Raw genomic sequence first — 26,567 nt, forward strand, 5'->3', positions numbered from 1 at the left:
AAGACATACTCCACACTTAGTCTCTGACAAAGCCTCATCTTTGTTACCTGACAAGAACAGGTTGACCACAGTATCCTTTGTAATGAAGAAATTTTCGTTTCTCTGAAATCCCTTTGTCATCAATTAGTCCCCTTGCTCCCTGGTATCCCCATGATTCTCTTGTAGGCATCCTGTTTCTAATACTTACAAAACTTCTTGCCTCTTTTTTTTCCTTTAGTTATTTTCTTCCAAAATTCCCTCTTGCCCATCTTACATTTTTTCCTGCCATAGTTGGTTCCTTTTTATTGGCTTCACTTTAGCTGGATTTCAATTTTTGAAGGATACTTGTTTGGCTCAAATACTCTCTTGTCCTTTGCCATTTAATCGTAGTGTGATTTGGGTTTTTTTCTTTCCTGTTTCTTTTTTTAGGGGACTTAGGAGGGCATGCACCCCTATACATACCTTCTGTGATTCTTATAGGAAATGCTTAAGTAATTCCCTTGCTGAATGAAAGGATTTTAACTTCCTCACTTTTTAGTTTAGGGTCTTTTCAGGTAGCCTGCTATTATAAATCTACTCCCACTGTTACTTAGTGGGTCAACTATAATTACTTACTGCTCAGCTCCTGTGTTTTACTTCGGACTAAATGTGGCATTGTTACTCATGTATGCCATAGAAGTAGCTTTTCCAAAAAAAGCTGTCATTTTAAGACATTGAGAAATGGCTTCTCTAAACCTTGTCCTGATATGACATTGGTACACTTTCTGTAAATGGGTACTTAAAACAAGCATTATTACTAGTTTATTAAATTTTAGTTGTCTCTAGGCTCTCTCTCAATATTGCACATGCAATATCGTTCCTGATCCAGAGGCTGGTAGTGTAAACTTATTAGTACGTTTTACATTTTTAGGAATTAAGATTTTTATGGATACCATTTGTATTTCCCTTTCCATTCAAACTTTTATAGAGGTTGGCGGTAACTTCTAGGTAGAGTTGGGTTCAACGCTGGAAAAATAGAGTAGGAGGGGTACTACCTCCCCTGCTGACACCACCTCCTGCCTTATGGAGGGAGAGGGGAAAGAGTCACTGGTTGCTGCACTGCCTACTTTGCTGGACTGTGGGACTACCTGAGAGCTTGGAGCAGAAAAGGTGCTGTACTGGCCCTACCTGACCCCAGGAGATCACTTAATACAGAATGACTCTCCTTCCTGCACCCTCTAGTAAATCAGTAGAGAAGGGAGAAACTGATGATGAGCACCCCACCTGTCAGCCTGGAAAGAAGCCCACAGATACATTGGGGGAGTTGGTGTGAATGAGAAGGAGAATTGAAGGTACGGTGTGTTTAACACCAGCTTCCTCAATTAAAGGATTGTGACAGCCTGTCCTAGTGTCCTTATGTTATTTCTGGAAGTAATTCAGTCTCCCTCTGGACCTCCAGATCAGCACCTCTGGTTTCAAGGTGCATTACTTGTGTTCTGAAATCCACAACCTGTTTGTGCCTGATGCATACGTAAAGCACTTGGGCATGAGGCAAAAAAGTGCACACCATAGTCTGTGCAGTATCCTTCCCTTTCTGGCTACTTACACTTGGGAGCATCTTTCTCTAACTTTGGTATTAGGTTGATCTAAGTTTTCTTACATTAGAAGCTAATGTTTTATTTAAAGTTTTATTAGTTTTTTCTTCACTCACTAACTGAATAATATACTTTTCTCAGTACCAGAATCTCATGCAGTCTACACTTACCTGTACTCACTGAAAGCAGAATTTCATTGAAGACTAGCTCTGGCCAAGAGTGTGCAGAGACTTGAATGGTTGCTGAATATGTGCCCCATCGGTTCTAGTTTATTGTCATAATTTTTCTCCCAATGAGCAGATGCAGAATAGTCACTGAGGGAAATATTTCCTTGACATCACACTAAAAGCCTGAAAATCTGTATAAATCAAATTTAATTCAGAAATGTACAATGAGCAATTGACTAGGAACTGAAGTGATACGAAATCTTCCCAGAGTCTGGGGACACAGATTAAACAAACAAATCTTAACTATGTATTCTAAATTTCCAAAAACGGAATAGCGACTATTTCAAAATGCATCCTTTGTTTTTAAATTTCAGGTGTCCGTTAAGGAGACAGAACTATGACTATGGAATCTACCTCCTCACAGTTTTGTACCATGAATCGTGGGTAAGCAAATGAATGTATCTAGCAAAATAAACAGTGCTTTTAATTCAGAAAAGAGAACGCTTCACCTAGGACCACATTTAGTTAAAAATCCTGACTTGTGTGGTGGGTGGAATCATTCTGCAGCTTCAGCATGCTTGGAATATTTACAAAAAGCATAACAGCCCTGTTCTGTCCAACGTGAACCACAGAAAGCACTTCTAATACCTTTCCAGGATGCCACAATTTTATTGTTTACCTGACTTCATATGCCCACAATAAATAATATCTCACAGGAGGTCTTAGAAATAAATTCCTTTCTTCTGACAGGAATTAGGAATAATTTTGATTGCATTTATCCTGATGCAATATTAAAAAGCTAAACGGAAATGAAACAGCTTTCCATAAGATTTCAACTGGCTATTAAATGCACACACTGAAAATTAGATAAGAAATCAGTGTAAAACGTTTGGGTTTTTTTAAATGTGGTTTTATAATACCTGATTATCTTAACCCAAAGCAAAATACAGAGAAGCAGGAAACAAAATAATTTGACAGACTTGTGTTTAAAAAATACAAGTTAATTAGTTAAATATTCAAGATGTAAAATCAAGTTTGTTTTTAAGCAATTAATGAAGTTATTTTAAAGATGTCACAGATTATTTGAATCTTACTTGTCTTAAAATACGTTATTTTTCCCTTTGGGGAATATTTTATATTCAAAACAAATTTTTTTAATGTGTACAACTTAATTAAAAACAGGTCTGTGCCTAGTAAGTTTCACAAAAGTAGTGACCTTGTGATGAGTGAAATATTCTACTGTGGTGGGTAGAGGGAGAATAATTTTGCATTTATTCCAGTTCGGGGGGTCTCTTTTTTTTTTTTTTTTTTGGTTGGCCCCTCCCACCCACTGCCCAATTGCTGAGGCTATCAGTGGAAGCATCAGTTGAGGTGTGTTATCAAGAACACTTGTACATTAGGAATTAGAATGAAAAACTGTTTCGTATAAGTCATCAAATGGACATAAGACAACCTTTTAATCCATACTCTTTTCTCTATCAAAATGTATCCCTCAGCTGGCCTGTTAATACTCAGTATATCCATTTCGCCCATGACTTCTAGTCATTCCTATTGATTACAAATATTAAAATGCATTTTTTTAAAGGAATCTATTACATTATATAGAATGATAAAAGCAGCATAACATACGTGCCATAAAAAAGAACGTTGAAACCAATACTTGCATTTTGGATAGCTTCTATTTGTTTCAGGGAAGTAACTGACAAATATGACATTTGGCCGCCACTGCCACTACATTTGGCATTTGTACAGCATGCATGTTTTCGCACAGTATGTGAGCAGGTATGTTTACAAGTACAGTATTTTTTCAAAAAGAACAGGAGTACTTGTGGCACCTTAGAGACTAACAAATTTATTAGAGCATAGTAGAAGTGGGCTGTAGTCCCCGAAAGCTTATGCTCTAATAAATTTGTTAGTCTCTAAGGTGCCACAAGTACTCCTGTTCTTTTTGCGGATACAGACTAACACGGCTGCTACTCTGAAACCAGTATTTTTTTCAGAGTCTGTAAAATGTAGCAGACTGGTAGTTCTCAAAATAATGATTAAAAAAATAGTACATTCAGTTAACATTAACTATCTGACTAATTATATTAGACTGAAAATAAGTTGGGTACTTCCTTCCCACAATCTCTCAATCTTAGTTGTGCCTTGGTGTCACTGCATTTGTTACCCAGCTTTTATATACTTCTCTGTGAACCTTGCAGTACTGAGCCCTGGTCTACGCTGCGGGGGGTTCAACCTAAGATACGCAACTTCAGCTACGCGAATAGCATAGCTGAAGTCAGCGTATCTTAGGTCGACTTACCTGGCCGTGAAGATGGTGGCAAGTCAACCGCTGCCGCTCCCCCGTCGACTCCGCTTCGGCCTCTCGCGAGCTGGAGTTCCAGATTGACGGGGAGCAGGTTTGGGGATCGATTTATCCGTGTCTAGATGAGATGCGATAAATCGATCCCTGATAGATCAGTCTCTACCCACCAATCCAGCAGGTAGTGAAGATCTGTCCATAGTCAGAGTGCAGTTAAATTGGATTGTATTTTTAGTCTTGCCTTTGTATGAGAAGACCCTTAGTTTCCCTTCATAATACTATTTTTAGTTGACTTTCCAGTAGTATTTAAGTTCCCATAATCAACATTCTTTCAAAGTCTAATATTTCTGCCTTCAGTCGTCATAGTTACTTAATTATGTAATAACCTCATTCAATGAGGTATTTTCATTTGATCAGAGACTACCTTGAAGGACGCGTATGATGTAATTATAGACAACATGCTATTAAATTTGGCTTATGAATTTATATTTTAAAGAATAAGTTTTATAAATAAGCTTTTACTTTTCAGTGGTATGCTACCAACATAGGTATTTTCTTTTTACCAGTAACATAAATCTCAAACTCGGATGACAGATCAGTTTCCAGTAGTAGAACAGTGACAACAGAGGCTAAACACTGTTCCTTTTTTATGAATTCCAGGCGAACAACACATCTGTCCTTTGCTCTAGCATTACTTAGCGTTAGAAGTCCAGGCCATACGATATTGCCATGTGAGTGCTTGCTGTGTATTGAATACGCACAAGTCTCTTGCCCTTTTATTACCTTTCAACTTCCATGTTAATATTTGATGAACTCATCAATCAGTTGTAATTGTCTTTGATTTCCATGAAAAATTTATGGTCTACTGTGACATATTTGATTTTTTTCCATGATCTGTGGTAATCCCTTTTAATAGACCTGCTGAAAGATAGTTTCGATGCATTTTGTTAACCAAAAGCAAACAGGCTGTGATCTATTTTAATCTGCGTGAACTTTAAATATTGCGGGGGGGATTAATCCTAACTATAGACAGTAACGTTAGACAAAAGTAATCTCGATATTTGGTCACCTTGCCAACAGAGTGGTGCCACATTGCATGCTTGCATGAGTGGTTGGTGGAATGCAATAAGAAAATGAGGCCAGTCTTTCCTTTCCGTGTTGACTGTTACTGCTTTTGTTGCAGGTTGTGATGCAAGACCTAAAGACCCAGTGCAGTGCTTGCTGTTTTAGTTATTGTAGATCCTCTAATTTGTACTAATGAGTGGAAGAACTGTTGTGAATTACTGAAACTTGCAAATTAGCACGTATGGGAACAAACAGACTATGAAAACCAAGGGCTGTATATAGGTCAGAAAGTGTAGTTATGTTTTAAGTGTAACTTGGCTTTAATTGTTTGATGCGCCACAGCATATGTACTAGTATTAGGAAGTAATTTGTCAAAATAATTACATATTAGTAATATGAGGTCTCACTATAGTATCTCCTAATTAAACCTTTTCTCAGAGGTGGGAGGTGCCAATTTCTATGTGAATTGTCCAATGCTTGGTAAATTGCATGCTATCGATCTGTATAAAGTGATGCAGGAGTAGTAAAGTGCTAATATAACTTTGTTCCTAAGTAACACATACATAGTTAACTCTGGGTTGGTTGGTTTTTGGAAAAAATCCCTTGTGCATCACTCTTTGCAGAAAACTCATGTACTTTTTTCCCCAAAGATTGCCTTCCAGGTCCAAGTTTGGTCTCGAGGAGCATTTCTTCCTTTCTAACTGAGGCTTCAGTCCAAGGACTAGGTCCTCTAGTAGTGGAACTCTGATTTTATAGATATTGCAGTAGCACTTGAAGGGTCCAATCAGAATTGGGTCTCCATTGTGCTGGATACGTAAAAATAGCCAGTGACAGTTGCTGTTCTGGTGTGTTCACAGTCTATATGTGCAACAACTCAGTGACAAACTAAATGGGAAGGAAAGGAGAGGGCAGGAAGTAACCAATAAAGTAACAGTTGCATAGATAAGGTATTGCTTAATATGAAGTGTGTGTGTGTGTGTGTGTGTGTGTGTGTGTTTACAGGACTCATTTTTGTCTAATTGGAAACAAATATCAGCTATTCCTGATTGACTGGCTCGGTGTCGATCTTTGGAGGTAGGAATGTTTGTGTGCATTAATTCAGTGAGTGTGTTCTGTGTATAACAGGCAGCATTTGAAGGCATGGAGTAAATTGTGGGAGCAGATGAGACTAGCATTAGCGGAGTGAAGTGGGGTTGATCTATTGAGATGGACAGGAAGAGTCAGAATTGGGAAGCGCTTGAAGAGTGAGCACAAGAAGACTCCATTTGATGCAGTGAAGCCAGTGGAGAAATTCAGTGTGTGTTATTGATGTGGTCAAAATAATGTGAAAGGAAAATTATCTTAGTAGCTACTTTTTTGAATGAACAGTAGATAGGCAATGTGAGGCTGCAATACTCCAGATGAGAAATAATGGAATAGATAGGTAGTCTTTTAACACTGGAGAGTGTGTGAAGGTCAGATTTTGGAAATGCTATGGAGGGAGAAACTGTGACTGGATGTGAGGGGCAAGGGAGAGGAAGAAGTCTGACTACCACCTAGATTATGAGCCTGAATGAATGACAAGATGATTGTTGTGGTTTCAACAGTGACTGAGAATGGGGTGAAGATGAGACCTTGAGAGGAAAGATCAGGGATTCACATTCTGCTGTGTTATTTAGAAAGAGGGGCTGGAGAGACAGGCTGAGATGAGGAATTATACACATGGAGACAAGTCAGAAGTGGGAGAAGTAGATTTGTGAGTCACCTGTGTAAAGGTGGGTAGTTGGAGCCATGTGAACAGGTGAGGTACCCAAAGAAGATGTGGAAACACTTCTAACATTTTATGGTTTTACTTGAAGCCACTACGCAGGCATAGTTGAAAGTGTCTTCCCACATGCTGTTCCCACAAATGGTTTGATCTTGCAAATTCCTATGGAAGTTGAGAACACTCAGTACTTTTTCCAGGATCAGGCCCCAAGTTTACCAAAGTGTATGTTTCCCTGGGAGATCTGTAAGTATGGGGCAAAGTGTGAAGATTAAGTTTCCACAACCATTTTGAAGGGAGAACTAGGATGATTTCCCTGTTTCTGGCATTCATTCCCACACAGTATAATGCACAAGTAAGATTCCCCCAAACAGCCTTGATGGGCTCTACAGTGCTGCTTACAGAACAAACAAAAACCAGGAGACAGTGAACTTCTTCATTGCATCAATGACCTTGGAAAATCTGAGGTTATCTTAATTGGTTAGCTTTGATATCGTTGTTATGCTGATGGTCATACATTGTGGTGAGATTTAAAGGTAGATGCGCTACACTTTACCTTTCCATAGCAAACTTTCTGCCATATAAGCCTATGCACAGGAGTTTGAGGAAGGCAGGCTTTCATGTTTTGTCCCCAGAAGTGATGACATTTTGGTGACAATTTCCAACATACAAACTTTAAAACATTGATTACAATATTTTGAAAATATATAGTAATGTTTAACATTTTATATTTTGCAGCTTTTTCATCTTAATCAGTAATTAAGTTAACACTTGCACATTATTAGTTTTTACACACCATGTAGTAGCTGTCTGAATAGCCAGTTTGCTGTTCATATGAACTGCAATTTTCTAACCAATGCCTGAATGACCCTATGCTTTGTTCTACTGTACTCTCTATTTGATGCTGTAATGTTTGGGTTGGTGGGGAGAAAGTTTACTAAAGTCTTGTTCTGTTCCCAGTTTGGATGGTCTAGACTCCGTTCCTTGTGTTTTGTGTCTTGGCTTTGGAGATTGTTCCCAGGAAAGGGCCTGTGGTGGACATAGTCTACATTGCCAAACAAAAAGGGCAGCATTGAGAGAACTTTAATGAAGTGTCTTTCTGTTTTACTGTTGATAGCGGTACACAAAGCAGTAATTATAATAGGCGTGTAGCGGTCCTTATATTAATTTTGGATGGATGCAAGTATAATAGCACTAAGAAAAACTTTGTATTAGTGTCAAAAGAATGGTAGTTTGCTGCCATCAAGTGGTTAAAGGAGGCATAAACCGATCTCTCATATTTATGTAGGAATAATCATTGAGATTTAAACTTCTGTTGTGGGTTGGAAACGAAGGAAACAAAGCAGAAATAAAAAATCAATTTTCAAGATGGATGGAGGTTAATAAGTAATGTTGTAAGGATCTCTGCTTAATATTAATGATCTGGAAAAGAGGAGGAACAGTGAACTGGAAAAATTAATTGACTTGTTTAGTATGCAGCGGTGGTGTAGCCCTGTTGGTCCTGGGATATTAGAGAGACAAGGTGGGCGAGATAATATTTTATTGGACTGACTGCTGTTGATGAGAGAGACAAGCTTTCAAGTTATACAGAGGACTTTGTCAGGTCTGGAAAAGGTACTAAATGTCACAGCTAAAAATCGAATGGCATAAGTAGTTAGCACATACTCTGAGGAATCATTCAAGGTGAAGTGGCGTATTAACACCCCTGTAGTTTAGTGCCCCCACTAAGTGTCTCTCTCACCAACAGAAGTTGGTCCAATAAAAGATATTACACCTTGTCTCTTAAAATACTGTGCTCATTTCTGAGCTCCTCCCTGCCTCTTCTATGTAGCAGAAACTTAAAAAAAGTCAGTAAAATGCAACAAAAAAGATTGGAATCATAGAAAGGTAGGACTGTCCAGTCTCCTGCACTGAGGCAGGACTAAATTTATCTAGACCATCCCTGACAGGTGTTTGGCTAACCTGTTCTTAAAAACTGACAGTGACTGAGATTCCACAATCTCCCGAAGTAATTTAAGTGCTTAACTAACCTTACAGTTTGGACATAAGAAAAACTTCCTGTGTTGCCTCTAAGCTGCGCTGAGTGAGTGTCTCCTCTTGCATTGGCAAAGCTAAAAACACTTTTAAATTATATATGTCCATGTTAGGAGATTGGATTGATTTACCTAAATTGGTTCTTAAACCAATCTCGTTGAATTGGTCCAAAAACTGTATGTAGTTCAATCCCTAGTTAAACTTTAAAGTGAAAATTATTGGAGACCAAGTGAATACCAGTTGCTGGAGCTTTTCCTTGCAATTCCTCAATTGTAGCAGTAATTGAAAGGTTTGGAAGTTAAACCTGCATGTTTGCAACATTTTTCCTGAACAATGTGTATTGTGCACCTACTCCTCTTTTTGGTACTTTGTAAGAATACACTAGAAAATTGCTAATCTGTTCTTTATAATCAATGTAATAAAGGCTCCCTCCCTATACTACTCAAACACATTGGTATATAGTAATTTATACTTTCTAAGATATTACTTTTTACCAAATATGCTACAGTATATTTACTGGTGCACTGTATACATTACAACTAAAATATTTAATTTTGACTGCTGAATGTCTTATAATTAAGGCTAAGATTCTGTCATGGTTATTTTTAGTAAAAGTCAGACAGGTCACAGGCAATAAACAAAAATTCTGTGCTGTGACCTGTCTGACTTTTGCTGCTGCAGCTACATGGTTTCCCCCGCCACTGGGGTGGCTGGGAGCTGTGGGGTTCCCCCTTCGCCCATGGCAGCTGGAAGCTGCAGGGAGGGGGCCCTCTCCCACGGAAGCTGGGAACTGCAGGGGACCATATTTCACAAAGAGAAAAGGGGACACCCCCAGCCACTCTCCTGAAGCATCCTACTTCTTCCCCCCTCCTCTGCCCCCCTTCCCTCGCATGAGGCTGTCGCCCATTGCTGGAGCCCTGAGGAGGGCGCCCTCAGGAATCTGTCACCTCTCACTTCTCTTGCCTGTTGCTGGAACCCTGCCAGGGCCCCTGGGCTGAAGCACAGAATGTCACGGAAGTCTCTGGAACTCCGATTCCATGACTTCCGTGACATAAACCTAGCCTTAATTATGATGCATTATACTTGTTTTTTTATTGTCCACCTGTTAATTAACAATTTAATTTGCAAACAGTATTCCAGTCATTAAAATAAATTTTAAAAAGTAGTTCTGTATGTATATAAAGCAAGGGGCTAAGTAGTATACAGGGATCTGGAATTAGTAATCCATCCATCCTGGAAACCTGAAGTCAAATCCTTAAAATCAAAAGTGAAGAGAATTTGGTGATCTCAGTCTAGATCATTGGTGGGCAATCTGCGGCCCGTAAGAGTAATTCGCTGGCGGGCCACGAGACAGTTTGTTTACATTGACCGTCTGCAGGCTTGGCCGCCCGCCCACAGCTCCCAGTGGCAGTAGTTTGCCGTTCCCGGCCAATGGGATAGATTGGATAGCTATCCCACTCTAGGATAACTATTAAAATTAGCCTTTTACTTTATTTGGAATAGCGAGAGAATAAGTTAGATAAGAATAACTAAACTTAATCACACGTGCAGATTCTGATGCATTTCCCCTTTAGTCCAGAGCTGCTCTTTAGAGGCTTTCATTAAGTGCTTTTCACATATTACAATTTTATTCCTGGTGTTACTGATGCAAGTGAGAATAGTGATTCCAATTAATGGAAAGTTCCAAACTTTCTATGTTTAAATGGGAAACAATATGGCATTGTTCTGGAGTGACTCAGAACTGTGAGTGCCAGCCTCAGGGCAGATTGTCAAAAAGCAGGGTGGAAACCCCAAACTGGTTGTATGTTCTATAATTAGATTTCCCCAACCCAGTAACAAGCATGAACTCCTAAAGCACTGTAACAGTCTTACCATGGAGTCCCAGACAGTCCCCTGAGATATTCCAGTCTGTTTTGCCAGCCAGGCAAGCTGGACTATGTGATAGAGGGTCACTTTACCCCAAAAATCACAATATTCAGGTTACTCACGGTCCGAAAGGACCAGTCACTTACCCCAGGTCAGTTGTACTCAGATCTCAAACCAAAGACAACACCTGTAGCCAATCCTATAATGAACTAACTAAAGATTTTAACTAAGAGAAGAAAATAAGTTATTTACAATGTTAAAACAGAAAACATATACACACAAATGAGTTAGTCGTAGATTTATAAAGGTAATGTAAGCTTCTATAATCAGCTTTGTATGTACTTTAGGGATGACCCATGCCAAGCAGCACAGGGGATTCTTGCTTATGTTTAGGAAACTTTACCCCTCAGAGTCCAGAGACCGAGTTTCTCCTTGTCAGGGATTTTTTTAGTCCCTTCACCCCAGATTCCGAGGCAATGGGATGAGTTCGTATACAGGTTTCCCTTTTCCTTGACGGAGTTAGGAATGCTATCAACAAAGTCTCTGTCCTTTGATGCTACACAATGCCTCATTTGCCTTCAGTGGGCCATCCAGTGTGCAGGATGAGCACTTTATCCTAATTAAAGCTTCTTTTCCTCTTTGGTGAGTTACACAATTACAGAGGTTGACAATGCAAACACTCAATATAACTTTATACCATTGGATACATATTATATGTAGGATTAATACATGCACATCCTACAAGCATTCCATAAAGTCTAAACACTAAGCACATTCTTATAACACTAATGTATATTTTAACTATACTAACCCACAGATAAGCCAGACCGGTTTCCAACTCTGCATTTGTCAGTGTTCAGAGAGGCCTTGGCATGAGCTGGCTCCTGGTCTGCCAGCGTCACACATTGGAGTTCTATTTAGTAGTTGCCCGGAAGTGGGAGGGGGGAAGGGATTTGAAATAACCTAAGCAAGCCTACATACAACAAATCATTTGACTGGGTGTCTTTGTGGGGCTGTACTGTGAAACTATGCAGGCTGGGGTTCAAGCGCTTATCTCAAAGGCTGTACTAGGAGGAAAGGTGTGTTCATATCTTGAGTTCACTAACTTGTAAAATCATAGTGAAGACAAGGGAATTTGTAGTTTTCATACAAATTAGCTGGTCGAGTTAAACTAGCTGACATGCTAATTTGTTTGAAAATTGCGCACTGCCTTGTCTTAACACAAGGTAAAATACTAGTGAACTCAAGGACACACCTCTTACTAGTGAACACACAGCTTCTTTTGGGGTGAATCCCTGTACATGCCAAATCATGCATTGTTTCCATGTGTTTCAGTGGAATACCATGTCGGCATGTCTCTTCTAAAAGAGAACTTCAAGCAAAAACAGAAACTAAGTTAAAGGTGGTCTAAAATATTCTAAATTAAAAAAAAAAATAATGCTCCATTTGACTTACCATTCCCTTAGAAATATCTTCAATGTCAAATCTTATCTTTTCTGGATTTGCTGGAGAATTTTGGGGAGGGAAAGGCTCTCAAATATATGGTGCAGAATCTTACGTTGGGAGAAAGGATGTCTCTGAAGATCAACCTCCCCAGTCTTTCATCTAAGTGTTTATCAGGTATAGGTATTGAACAAAAAATCCAAAGTTTTAAAGCCTCCTTAAAATATTCCTTTTCCTCTCATATTAGCTTTTAGTTTTTTGATGTCATTATCTCACTCGTTCTCTAGTCTCCATAAGATCTTTGCTTTCTGAAAACCTTTGTTTGGACTTAAACCTTTCAGATAATCTTTACACAACCAAAAGATACAAAAAAGTACAGGTACTTCCATCCCAAGATCAGTATTGTACAGATGGCCAAATTGAGGGATAGAGGTAATAGTGTATAAGTCAGTAGCTGCACTGGACATGGAACCCAGGAGTTGTCATTAGTTATAAGATCATCCTTCCTCCTTTACAACCTGCATTATTGTTCTGAGATAGATACCTGTTTTTTCTTAATCCTTGTCTCTTTGGTACCACTGGCTCATACTTTTTTTCTGCTTTTAATTTGCCCTCTTCCTGCAATGATCCTGTCTCCCATCTCCACACTTCCCCACTGAATTTCTTTATAACTCCTGTGGTGCTCTCTCCCTCATACCATGACTACTTCCTGGGGGCAAGACCAGGACACAGCAGTCCTATCCACTTATTCGTTCCCACTGTTCTTCAGAGAGACACAAAGAGAGTGATGGGTGGAAGCCTTTTGTTCAGACTCTCTTGAGTGATCTCTAGCACCTGGGAGGAGAGGGAGCTGAAGGGGAAACTTCACTCATTGTTTGTATCCCTGATTCTATGTAGTGACATTTGAGTTGACATGGGTAAAAGTGACATTGGGACAAATGTGTTTCAGATGTGACATTTGACAGGTATGCTTTGATTTTAAAACTTAAAGCAAGATTTCTGTGTTATAAATATATTTTGCTTTGAAGCTCACCTTCCAGGCTACATAAGAGTAAGTTCCCTATAGCAGCATTTACAGTTAACGTAGTGAATTATATCAGACAGATGTTTTTAAGTATATTTTGCCCATTAAGTGTTTTTACACGTATACTTATCTTTCAAGTTGTTAGCTAAGAATTTGTAAGTGCAGTTCAAGGATATAGTATATGCACAGCGATGGGTATATAAATAGTTTTGACAGTTTTTAGAGGTGCTCAACTGAGTTAGTATGTTCCAAATCATTGCTCTTTATTACTACTTGTAAATTTGTGAGACAGGTCCATGAAGTAGCTAAAATGCATTCTATTTCAGCATAGTAGAAAGAGACAGGTTTACTCATTCTAGGGTATCTTCAGGTTAAACTTCCATTTTCAGGTTTGTAAAAAAACTACTAAAAATACTTGCTTTTTTGTTGAACAGCATTAAATCTCTGATTAATGTGTTAACTATTCAGGCTGTTGACAGGAAAATTGACTAACGTGAGTTCATAAGTATTTCTAATTGCCTTTAATTTTTCTATGTGCCACTTACAATGAGTTTTAAAATAGTTTAACTATTTAACTTTTCTAAAAAGACACATCAGAAGATTTGGCAACCTTAATCCTGAGTATTACTGCAGCTGCCAATTTGCTAAACTGAAAGAAAAGCCAAGAAAAATGTGATTTAAATGTCATCTTAAGTGATTAAAAATCACTCATTTTTGTATGTTTAGAGAGTCATTTTATAATGAGGCTTTTTGGTATTGTCTTGAATCCAATTTTTAATATTGAGGCTTTGTCAGCAATTCAGTTATAAGCCCCTATTTGGGGAGGTTCACAATTGATATAAAAGATTTGCATAGTAACACACCTTTGTTCTCATTATAGCATTTTTAAAAAGTCTCATCACCTGTTCTGGGGAGTGCAAAAATCCCCCAAATCTCATTTGTAGTATCCATTTCAGACATTTTCTGAACTTATATTAAAAGAAAAATGTTCTATAGCTTTCATTAGAAGTGTTTACTGGAGAACCAGTTGCACTATCAGGTGAATGTACCTTTAGGTGGGTCTGGCTAATGCTTCTTGGAAACTGTGTGTGTTTGAAAGAGCCATTTCAGTCCAGCTTATTGAGTAAGCATATATGTAAGGTTTTTAACCTAATACAGCACTGAGTCCAGAAAAATGGTAAACACACACAGTTTGAATATTCCAACTGTCAAACTTTATTCAAAGTTAAAGCGCTCACTGCATCCTTCACTCAAATATTGAATTTTGCTGGAGAAGAAATGGGCATCTACCACTCTGAATTAAGACGTCATATTGATGTACTTGGTTTTTGCATCACTGTCTCATTGGCACACTTTATAACCCTTTAAACTGAGACATCAATGTTTTGTTGTAGCATTCCTATTAGTGAGTTCACATATGGGTTTGATTACCCTAATGTGTTATCAGGTGGAAGTGTAATTCCAGGTTCATTTATTTTTACTCTTGCAGTAAATCTTCTGGTTGAAAGGTCTTTAAATTTACTTAATACAATCAGCCTGCAAAAATCTAGTTTCTGTTCAGTTTCCTGTTTGATATACTTCTGGATCTATGTATGCTAGGATAACATTTCATTTTGAAGTATGGCCACCAACATTTCAGCAAATGATTCTGGCTTCTTGTAACAGAGCAAAGGAACATATTTTGAAATCACACCCAGACCCCATCCTTAGAAGCAGTCTGTTTTATTTTAAGAATTACTTTGACACTCCAACCTGTTCGCAAAGCTTACAAACTAGTAATACTTCACAATTTCATTTGTCTAATTTAAAATCCCTTTGCATTGCACTGTTCAAGAGAGATGGGAAGCTTGTTAATCTGTTTATCAACATTCATCTTTGAAATCCCATCAGTTAATGTGCACAGAGAAGAATTTTCCTGAAGAGATAAATGTAATGACCATAATTGGTTTTTATTACCTCTGCTGGAACTTAAAGGTGTTCAAAGGCCTCACAGTGATCTTTTGTTGAACCTAGGACATGATTCTGGCAAATAACAAGAGTTTGGTCCAGGACTGACCAGGTGCAACACTCATTCCTTTACTTTTGAGAAACCCTATACCTGTGAGAGGTTGTTGTTGTTTTTTTAAAAAATTCTTTCTGAACGGGACAAACTGCCCTGGAGAGACAGTGTGCAATAAGTGGCTGGTATGAAAAGCAGGATAACTTTGCTAACTTTTAAGAATGTATAAGTATTTTTAAAAAGTGTAACACTTTATTAATAAAACTAAGTGTTAACATTGGCTGAAATCTCATGATGCATACAGAGAACGCTTCATTGTGACTATTTGTTTACTGGTGCTCTGCAGGTGCAGATTACAGCACTAAATTTTCCCTCTTTAATGACTGAATAAGGTTTTTATTTCTGCTTTGCATTGTGCCCAAGTTCTTTAAATGTCAGTCACATGAGACTTTTCATGATGTTAATCTGTTTCTGATTTAACAACATTTGGATTTGTAGATTTTTAAAAAAGAGAGCTTCCATTTACCGTATTCTGGGTGCAACACTTAAAGCATTTGTAAATTGGGTATTCAGGCTCAAGCACAAAGGCATAACTTGGATCCATATGTTGGAAATGTAAAAAATGTTGGCTTTCATAATACTAGCCATTATTAAGCATTATGTGTTTTGTATAGAACTACTTTGTTAACTAGGTAACAGACTTAAAAAATCTTTTGCCAGATTTGAGTTTTACTTTTGTTTGTTGCTAATGCAACTTAATTATGGCTAGCAAAGCTGGAGGATTACTGAAAAGTTGCCAGTTAAGGGATTTCATTAAGGACATATGATGTAAACGTTTTAGGAGAGTGCTTGTTTTAACTTACTTCCACAGGAATAACTTTCTTCAGAAGTAATTTCCTCAGCATTAAATGCAACAAAAGCATAACATAAAAATGAAAGGTTCAAAATGGTTGTTGCTTTTCTCAGTTGTGGTCTTTCGTTGTATGTTATAAGTGTCTAGCAAAATGAAAATAACAAGTTGTGATGTTCACCTATTTAAAACAATGTGATGGTGTGACCTAAATGAAGTTTACATTATAGTAATTACATACACAAGAATGCCAGTTTACATGGCACACCATTTGAGCCATCTCCTGCGCAGGCAGTGAAACAAAATAAGGGGCTACGGTATAAGAAAAACTTCTGGATACTTGGTGTACTCCTTGCAAGTAGAGTACTCCCAAATGTTTACAGGCAATGGTGCTGAAAACAAGAAACTTGAAATGAGAGAGGATCACAGCACTGACTAAAGAGAATTTAGCTGTCATTTCATGGATAAAGGTCCTCTATGGATCAATTTGTGAGCTGCAGAAAGTGGGGATAACGTGGTAGGCAGTGCTCTTTCCCCAAGTCATAAATAAATCAGTTTCTTAGCACTGAGGAGAGCTGTCTTCTGTATATAAGTACACACCAACAACCCATCTTACTTAATTTCTTACCTGATTAGATCAGAGCCCGGGGGTATTGCTACAAAGATATTAGCTAGCAATTGCTACAGCTTGAATCTCTGGGGTAATATTGTCTGTCCTACCCAATTGTTATATATATACACACACACACACTCACACTGATTGGGCCAAAAGCGACCTGCATTGAGAACCACTGTTTTGGACCTAGTGGCTTCCTTCATAAGGAAGCAGGTTCTCCAGTCACTAAACTTGAATGTTTTTCCCCCACCTAGCACGTCCTTGGTTTGTCTTCTGGCTCTACCGCAGGCTGATTCTCTTTGTCTCTTTGTGGACAACACGGAATGAAAGAGCAAAAAATGCCCCCATTGTAGAAGCATATGGATTCTTTCAGCACACTCACCCTGTGCCTTCTTCTTACACAAGTTTTGACTACTGTTCCTGCTCCCCTCTCAGGATAAGTGACAGGATCTCTCTCCGCAGAGAGGCTACAGCCATGGAAATGCCTGCCACAGTCTCCCTTCTGGGCTTTGGTTGGGGGGTGGGGAGGGTGTGTCAGTCTTCCAGCTTATCTGCTTCTCTGAGTGAATAGGAGGTGAGACAAATTAGAAAAGTACTGAAGGTAACTTTCATGGCTGTAGCTCTAAAGGGCAATACCAATCCAACAGCATTGGAAATTCTTCACCTCTTTGTCCTGATGATGTCAGTCTTCAGGCCCCTCCTCCCTTTACACTTTGGATTAGTTTATCCACTCCTAATCTTTCACCCCAGTGGTGGAAGAACCTAAGCATCCTGTCTGTGTGACTCTATAGTCAGTGAAATATGATTTCATGTTTCGCCAGTATGATGGTCATTCAACTCAAGGAATTTGATCATACACTATATTTCATCTTTTTCTTTTATCAGGAGTTTAGAGAGACAAGCTGCATGTCATCACTACTTCTTTCAAAACACAATCTGAAACCACTTGGCAGTTATATGGATGGGCGCGGTGTCATTTTCTGATGATTAACCAAGTTCTTTAGTCTAAATACCTAAGAGAATTGAATTGTGATCCATTGCATGACTATATGTCCTAAAGGTGTTGAGGTTGAGTCCAATTTGGTGTGGAATGATGATAAAAATCTGGTGACTTGACTTAGTCTGACTACACAAACTGAGACTACCAAAAGTAAGTCCTAGTGATCCAGATAGTCTAATGGCTGGTGTACCAACTTCCAACTAATGAAGGGAAAACTTCTTTTCATTTCACAAACTTTGGGTCAGATTCCAATAATGGTGTAAATACAGAGCTACTCCAGTGTTGACAGTGGAATTCCGACCATTATTTTAAAATAACATTTTGAAGGATTTGGGCTTTTTTTTTCTCTCTTGAAGTTTGAACTGTAATCAGTAACTTTACATAACTGGAAAACTAATTATTGCTTCTGCCAGCTCTTTTTCTCTCCAGATTACTGTAATCATGCCAAATGATACAGATTTGAAATGGATTTCCAGGCTTATATTTACAATAGCATTTGAACTTTAATCGCAGAGTTAAATTCACCCTGTGCAGAGGTCAAACGCAAAGCCCGTTCACCTCTTAAATTTCACTTAAGCTCTGTTGAGGGTTTTTTTTGCATAGACTCTACACTAGAGTGAACTTCATCCAAGACAAAAGTCTTAAACAATTTTTTGTGGGAGAGCGGTGAGAGTTTAGATTTTTCCTGATGGTTGTTATTTCAGTATTCAGTACTAACATTTTTAAGGTGATGTCTATTTTCTTTCAGAAAATTGAAATGTGGGAAAACGAAAAGACTGAAGCAGACATGGAGGAGTATATCTGGGAAAACAGCCCCTCTCAGAAGAATGCTTTGGACACGCTTCTTCGAATAAGAGCTGCAGAGAAAACCACCGAAGTAACCAGGGAAGAGCTGCTTGCCTCTGAGATAGTTGAAAATTACAAAACCGCTGTAGTTGCACTTAAAAATGAAGGGGAAACAGAAAACAACATTTTGCAGTACAAGGAATCTGTGACAAAACTACTGAATTTACAAGCATTACAGTGAAAATTGACATTCCATGCACATCTCTGATCTTATGTCAATATACAAAGATAATGTATGATAATATTACTTTGTAGGAAATTGTGAATGCAGGTATCCAAGTTTTTCTGGACCTTCAACAAAACAAGTTTTCCTTAGAAAATTAATAAAATTTTAAAATTTCAAAAACCTTGAATGGAATTTAGAGTGAATAGATATTCAAAAAGGGTCAGCAACAAACATTTTGTTTCCTCTTCTGCCAATATCCTCCTTTTCCTCTATAAATACAATTTGTATCTAGTCTTTTCTGGGAAGCCTTCTGAGTATTTATGGGCTTAAGCACTCTGGTGTGCTGTTCTAGCCTGGGATTTAGAAGGCCCTGATCGAATTCCTTGCTCTACCACTGACTTCTATGAATCCTTGGGTAAATCACATAAGATTTTCAAAAGCACCTCCTAAGTTCCACTGAATTTCAATGAGGTTTAGGATGCGGTGTGCCTAAGTCATTTCTGCAAATGTGGTACACAGGATACGTCTACACAGCAAAGAAAAACCCATCGCTGGCAGGGCCTGGGCTCCAGCCTGAGTCCGGAAGTCTACACCGCCATGAAAGAGCCCTGCAGCAGGAGCCCCACAAACCTGAGTCGACTGGCACGGGCCAGCCGTGGGTGTCTAGTGTGCATTTGAAAATTTTACTCTTAGTCTCTCTCTGCCTCCATTACCTTCATCTGGAAAAATGAAGGTAACATTATCTCCTACCTTGGCGGGCAGTTGGGAGGATAACTGCATTGGAGGTTGAGGCACATAACGTAATGAGGGTCACATAAGTATCTTAGATAGATGTGTATATCTCTGAAGGAAGGGGAACAGGATAAAGTCCAGAATAGAAAATGGATGGAGTAGTGTACCATAAAGAAGGGAGGGAAAGGTTAAATAGTGGCTGAAAGGATGCAAAATAAAAGTATACACCTACATCTTTACAATAAATATGTGGCATAAGTAAGAATTGCATGTCTTATTAGAGGAACAAAAACAGTTTGGGTGACAGATGGGAAGTTAAATTAAATATTTTTAAAGGATATGACTTGCTCTTAATACAGAAAGGGTGTTGTATTTACTCGAGAGACAATTTATGAGTAATAGTGCAGAAAATTCATCTAGGTTCCAACTTGTCACTCTGAGTGAAGGAAGGAATTATATGGATTATGTTACCTTTGGTAATTGCTCTTTGAGCAGAACTGGTCTGAAAACCTGAAAGTAGTTGGTAATTTTAGCACTCACCAATTATCAAAAATAGTTCCTAATGCTAAAAAATGTGAAAAGAGAACTTATTTTTAAAAGGAAGAAAAGAGAAGTGAGCTTCAAAAACTAAGAAGGTTAAGATCCTATGCCATTTAAAAATACAACTACTAGTACCAGCAAAATTAGGCATTCATGTTACAAAAATATTTCCCTTTCACGTGGGTGGCTTTTCATCAGAATTAAAGATTCTACAAAAGGTTAAATAAGCTTAACATCAGTCACAATGTTCTGCCCCCCAGCCACAGCTGGTTAAGAAGAAAAGATGCAACATAAGAGCATAGGCACCAGAACTGGGGGAATGGAGGGAAGTGACTCTTGTGCATCTGTTTAGGTCTCTATTGGAGCTGTTCTGCATGGCTTATGGGTACTCCAGCTGCTGCAACTTCTGTCATCTACATGTAGCCTTTGAGATTGGAATGTATATTTCCCTTCTAAAAGGAGTGGCATTGTCAAATGGGTTCTGTCTAGTAGAACACAGTTTTTCATCTAGGAATAAGTACCTCTATGCACATAAAATAGTAATATAGTTTTGGTAACTGCTATAGTTAAGATTGAAAATGTTTGCTTAGTAAACGCATATTTCAGACTGTCAAAACTTTGCAATCCTTCACCTTTTTGGCATTAAACATTCCCTCCTTTCAGCTCTGCACCAAGGTGAATTTTATTTGAAAGTGTCAAGGGCGAAAAATGGTTCAGCTGTTTTTGAATGTTGGGTTTTGAGTGGGAATAAAAGTGTGTGTGTGTGTGTGTGTGTGTGTGTTCATATATAGAGATATAGATACACTAACTTTTTTTGAAAAGTTATGGAACAGAAATCACTGGAGAATTGAAAGCTGCAATTTGACTTGGCAAATGCTATGAATTCTAGATCAGTGCCTAGCCTTACACCAGAGGAAATTTGTTTTCAATATGTATGGGAGGGATTTTTAGAGCTAGGGACTAATGCTCAGCTAATTTAGATGCACAAGGGAGTGGCTAGTCTGCAGAATCACTGTAGACTGATTTGAGTAACTTTCTACATATTTTGAGACGCTTAGAATCTGCTAAGGTTCTTGTTTCTGTTGCTTTTTCCCCATCAAAATGTCCTTGTGCACACATGAGTGGGCGACAGGAGGTCCTGATTTCTATTCCTCTGTACAAATGAATGCAATTAATCTCCTACCTGCCATAAACTTTACTAATTATGACCTGAACAGAGCATGTTCAGATGAAACTGCTAAAATTTGAAAGCAACAACTTTGGCATGGAAATAGTCTTCACAGATGCAATGGAGTGCATAGGTAATTAATTTTCATTTTACTACATTAGTATTTTAAAATCTGAAGTTTTTGTATCATTAACTCCATATCTAACGGGATGTGCTACAAAATGTATAGGAAATGCAAAATCCATTAAACTTGATTCTATGTGAAGTACTTCTTTCTAGCTTGGATTCACTTATCAAATGTTTCTAGTAATCCAGAGCAGGGTGAAAATTCATCCTCCTCCAGCGAGGGCACCTGGATTTGGGTGTCCTTAATCAGAGATGATTGTTTTCTATGGCAGCTGAATGGTTCTAGTTACAAAGTAAAAAGCCGAATAATTGTAACTTCTTTGCAAGTTAGAGCTCCAAGGAGCTGAGGATCAAAACTTGCTCTTTTCTTTTTTTTTTTCTCTCCTTTTTTTTAAAAAGGAAACAGGAAATTTAAATGTAAAAGTGTTAATGCAATACCAAATCCAAAATTGCATAAGCAACATTAACTACTACTACTTGGGATTATGCATTACACTACAGAGCTTTTGTGACCCAGTGGGTGAGGCATTAGATTAGGTCCCAGGAGACATAGGTTATATCTCTGGCTCTGTCACTGACTTGCTGTTTAGTCTTGAGCAAGTCTCTCTACCTTTCTCTGCCCCGGTCTACACTATGAATTTAGGTCTAATTTAGCAGCATTAGATCGATTTAACCCTGCACCTGTCCAAATGACGAAACCATTTTTGTCGACTTAAAGGGCTCTTAATCGATTTCTGTACTCCTCCCCGACGAGGGGATTAGCGCTGAAATCGACATCGCCAGGTCGAATTTGAGGTAGTGTGGACGCAATTCGATGGTATTGGCCTCCAGGACCTATCCCAGAGTGCTCCATTGTGACCGCTCTGGACAGCACTTTGAACTCAGATGCACTAGCCAGGTACACAGTAAAAGCCCTGGGAACTTTTGAATTTCATTTCCTGCTTGGCCAGTGTGGCGAACTCAGCAGCACAGATGACCATGCAATCTCCCCAGAATGTTTCTATGCTCCCCCTATCATCTCCGTCCCTGAGGTTATCGCAGATTAGAAGACGAAAAAGGCGCACTCGTGATGACGTTTTCCAAGCTCATGCAGTCCTCCCGCACTGATAGGGCACAGCATAATGCATGGAGGCATTCAGTGACAGAGGCCAGGAAAGAATTGCTGTGTTTGCTTAACAGCAAAAGTATCATGCCTTGCTCACGATCCTGCCCGAGCCAGCTCGCTGTGTCTCATGCAGTCTGTGCTGTGTCAGCCTTGGGCGTGGGCATGACTGCTTTGTGAGCAGGAAGGTAGAGACATTGCATTAGATAGCTTCTGTAGCTACAGAAAACATTCCGGTGCTTTTGGCAAAGTCTGTGGCAAAAAAAGAGAAGCCCCATAGTGCAGTGGTTATCACGTTCATTTAACATGCGAAACGTCCCCGGTTTGAAACCAGGTGGAATCAGGTCACTGTTCCTTTTTCTGACTCCCCTCCTGCATTTTTAGTTTTAGAACAGACCACGCTGTGAAATTTTACTTTGAGTTATATCAATTATGAGTTAAATAATATGGAAGCTCTCTCTAAGTTATAGTCCTGGGTTCCTTACCCTTTCAGCTGCTCTGATAAATTAATATTTTTGTTGGGGCGGGGGGAAATTTTCAGGAAGCCTTTTATAAGGACTAAATGCTATCTAGGACTCTGAAATAAACTTAAGATGGCCCATAGAGTGCAATCCTTCGTTCTGGCTTTGTCATTCCACAAGTTGAAATGCTCCTTACTACTGTCCAGGCTTCATGAGCCACGGGAGCAAGGGCAGCCTGGGGTAGGTGTGACCGCACGGTAAAGCCGGCTGGGAGAGCAGCCTGAGGCAGAAGCCTCCGCTCGCATGATATTCCAGGCAGGACTGAATCTCCATGAGACGAAACTTAAAGAAGAGAATGACCTGGAGTCACTCCTTTTCGGTGCTCTAACAGGAGGATAGCCATGTCTGTCAAGGCACTCCTGATTGACCTCACTGAGGTCTGCCAACTGAGTGGGACCCTGGCTGGCAGAAGCCGGCAGCTGGAGCCCCAGACTGGCAGCGGGCTGCCAGTCTGGGGCTCCGTCCGTTGGCCCCGCTCAGCCCGCTGCCTGCCTGGGGTTCCGATCATCCAGGCAGGCAGCAGGCTGAGCAGGTCCGGCAGACAGGACCCCGGAAAAAAGGCACGAAACAATTGTCTGCCATTGCTTTCACGGAAGGAGGGGAGGCCTGACAACATGTACCCAAAACTACCCGTGACAAAGTTTTTGCCCCATCAGGCATTGGGAGCTTAACCCAGAATTCCAATGGGCAGTGGAGACTGCGGGAACAGTGGGATAGCTACCCACAGTGCAGCACTCTGTATGTCAATGCTAGCCATGGTAGTGAGGACGCACTCCGCCAACTTAATGCGCTTAGTGTGGACATATGCAATAGACTGTATAAAATCGAATTCTAAAAAATAGACTTCTATAAAATCAACCTAACTTCGTAGTGTAGACATACCCTCTGTCTCCCCTCTCATTCTGTCTTCTCTAATTTAGCTTATAAGATTTTGTGAGGCAGGAGCAGTTCATTACTATGTGTTAATACAGTATGTAGCACAATGGATCCCTGACCTGAGCTGGTGCTCCTAGGTGGCTGCTGTAATATGATTAAGTTGTCTAATGTATAATATACACTTTTATAACCTTAAATCAATCTTAAGCATCTTCTATTACATATTCTTGTAGGGCTCAGTCCATGAAAGACAGGGCCCTGTACTTAGACCACATCTTGCTCATGAAGTATAACAGCAGTAATAAATGTGCAGGTCCACAGAGTGACTTACTGCATCAGTGGTGCTTTATTAATGTACACTACTGCAAGTACACTATTACTCTGAACCTTATATACGTACATTTTTACATTACGTATGACTAGACACATAGGTCACATAACATAAGAACTGCCATACTGGGTCAGACCAAAGGTCCATCTAGCCCAGTATCCTGACTGCCGACTGTGGCCAATGTCAGGTGCCCCAGAGGTAATGAACAGAGCAGGTAATCACCAAGTGATCCATCCCGTCACCCATTCCCAGCTTCTGGCAAACAGTGGCTAGGGACACCATCCCTGCCCATCCTGGCTAATAGCCAGTGATGGACCTATCCTCCATGAATGTATCTAATTCTTTTTTGAAGCCTGTTATAGACTTGGCTTTCACAACTGTGACAGGTTGGATGACAGAACCCCCCTTGGGAGCTGCCACCTGATGTGCCAAGACTACTTCTATCCCTGTTTTCCCTGCCAGCTCAGGACTCCAGCACCCTGTGTTGGTGAGTCAGACACTCCCATCTGCTCCAACACAATCCCAGGGTCTGAATTACTTGCCCCAAAGCTGAAGGTTTACCTGAAAACAGCTCACAGAAGTGTGCTTTTCTTCAGCACTCAGATGCCCAACTCCCAGTGGGGTCTAAACCCAAATAAATCTGTTTTACCCTGTATACAGCTTATGCAGGGCAAACTCATAAATTGTTCACCCTCTATAACACTGATAGAGAGATATGCCCAGTTGTTTGCTCCCCCAGGTGTTAATACATACTCTGAGTTACTTAATAAGTAAAAAGTGATGTTATTAAATACAGAAAGTAGGATTTAAGTGATTCCAAGTAGTAACAGACAGAACAAAGTAAGTCACCAAGCAAAATAAAATAAAATGCGCAAATCGATGTCTAATTAAACTAAATACAGATAAGATCCTCACCAGTTCCAGAATGCTCCCTTTTACAGGCTAATCTTCTTTTAGCCTGGGTCCAGCAATTACTCACACCCCCTGTAGTTACTGTCCTTTGTTTCAGTTTCCTTTAAGTATCCTGGGGGGGTGGAGAGGCTCCTTCTTTAGCCAGCTGAAGACAAAATGGAGGGATCTCCCCAGGGTTTAAATAGACTTTCTCTTGTGGGTGGAGACCCCCTCCTCACCCTGTGTAGAATCCAGTCACAAAATGGAGATTCGGAATCACATGGGCAAGTCACATGCCCATGCATGACTCAGGACTTGCAGGTAGTAGTCATCACCCACATGCTACCTTGAACGTCCTCAGGTAGACTTCTGATGTGGATTGGAGTCTTCTAAGCTCTTTTGTCTGTTAAGTGCTTCCTGATTGAGCACCTAATTTGCACATTCCTTTCCCAAGAAGTGACCAAATGTTCTAACTAAGGCTACTTAGAAATCAAGTAATTATACAGCCAATGTTCATAACTGAACACACAAATGGTGCCTGCATCCAGGCATATGTAGCAAAACCCTATTCCACTTATATCATTTATGAGCACACACACCCCCCATAAGGCCTTATGGGGTACACTGTCACAACAACTTCCTCTGTCAAGGAGGTTCCACAGGTTGACTATGCGTTATGTGAAAAAATACTTCCTTTTGTTTCTTTTAAACCTGCTGCCTATTAATTTCATTTGGTGGCCCCTAGTTCGTGTGCTATGAGAAAAGAGTAAATAACACTTCCTTGTTTACTTTCTCTACACCAGTCATGATATTATAGACCTCTATCATATTCCCCCTTAGTTGTCTCTTTTCCAAGCTGAAAAGTCCCAGTTGTATTAATCTCTCCTCATATGGCAGCTATTCCTTATCCCTAATCATTTTTGTTGCCCTTTTCTGAACCTTTTCCAAGTCCAATATATCTTTTTTGAGATGAGGCAACCACATCTGCACGCAGAATTCAAGATGTGAGTGTACCATGGATGTACATAGAGGCAATATGATATTTTCTGTCTTACCTATTCCTTTCTTAATGATTCCCAACACTCTGTTCACTTTTTTGACTGCCACTGCACATTGAGTGGATGTTTTCAGAGAACTATTCACAATGACTCCAAGATCTCTTTCTTGAATGGTAACAATTAATTTAGACCACATCATTTTATGTGTACAGTTGGGATTATGTTTTCCAATGTGCATTGCTTTGCATTTATCAACACTGTATTTCATCTGCCGTTTCGTTACCCAGTCACCCAGTTTTGTGAGATCCTTTCGTAGCTCTTCATAGTCTGCCTGGGACTTAACTATCTTGAGCAGTTTTGTATCATCTGCAAATTTTGCCACCTCACTGTTTACCCCTTTTTCCAGATCATTTATGAATATGTTGAATAGGACTGGGCCGAGTACAGACCCCTACTATTTTATTTCTCTCCATTCTGAAAACTGACCATTTATTCCTACTCTTCGTTTCATATCTTTTAACCAGTTAACAATCCATGAGAGGATCTTCCCTCTTATCCCATGACAGCTTATTTTGCTTAAAAACCTTTGGTGAGGGACCTTGTC

The 26,567-nt window shown here is 39.5% G+C and overlaps 1 protein-coding gene across 1 annotated transcript in view; it reads left to right on the plus strand.

Moving 5' to 3' along the window:
* Window positions 1-20,612, plus strand: part of MRPS35 (mitochondrial ribosomal protein S35) — a gene marked incomplete at its 5' end in the record, with an annotated part of 51,880 nt that extends 31,268 nt beyond the window's left edge. The window contains 2 exons of the mRNA XM_034759842.1: window positions 2,095-2,164; window positions 18,415-20,612. Of these exons, the coding sequence (XP_034615733.1) occupies window positions 2,095-2,164; window positions 18,415-18,693 (349 nt within the window). The remainder of the gene's footprint in view (window positions 1-2,094; window positions 2,165-18,414) is intronic.
* Window positions 20,613-26,567: the final 5,955 nt, after the last annotated feature.

Source organism: Trachemys scripta, chromosome 1 (assembly GCF_013100865.1).
Source record: "Trachemys scripta elegans isolate TJP31775 chromosome 1, CAS_Tse_1.0, whole genome shotgun sequence".
Classification (NCBI taxonomy): domain Eukaryota; kingdom Metazoa; phylum Chordata; order Testudines; family Emydidae; genus Trachemys; species Trachemys scripta.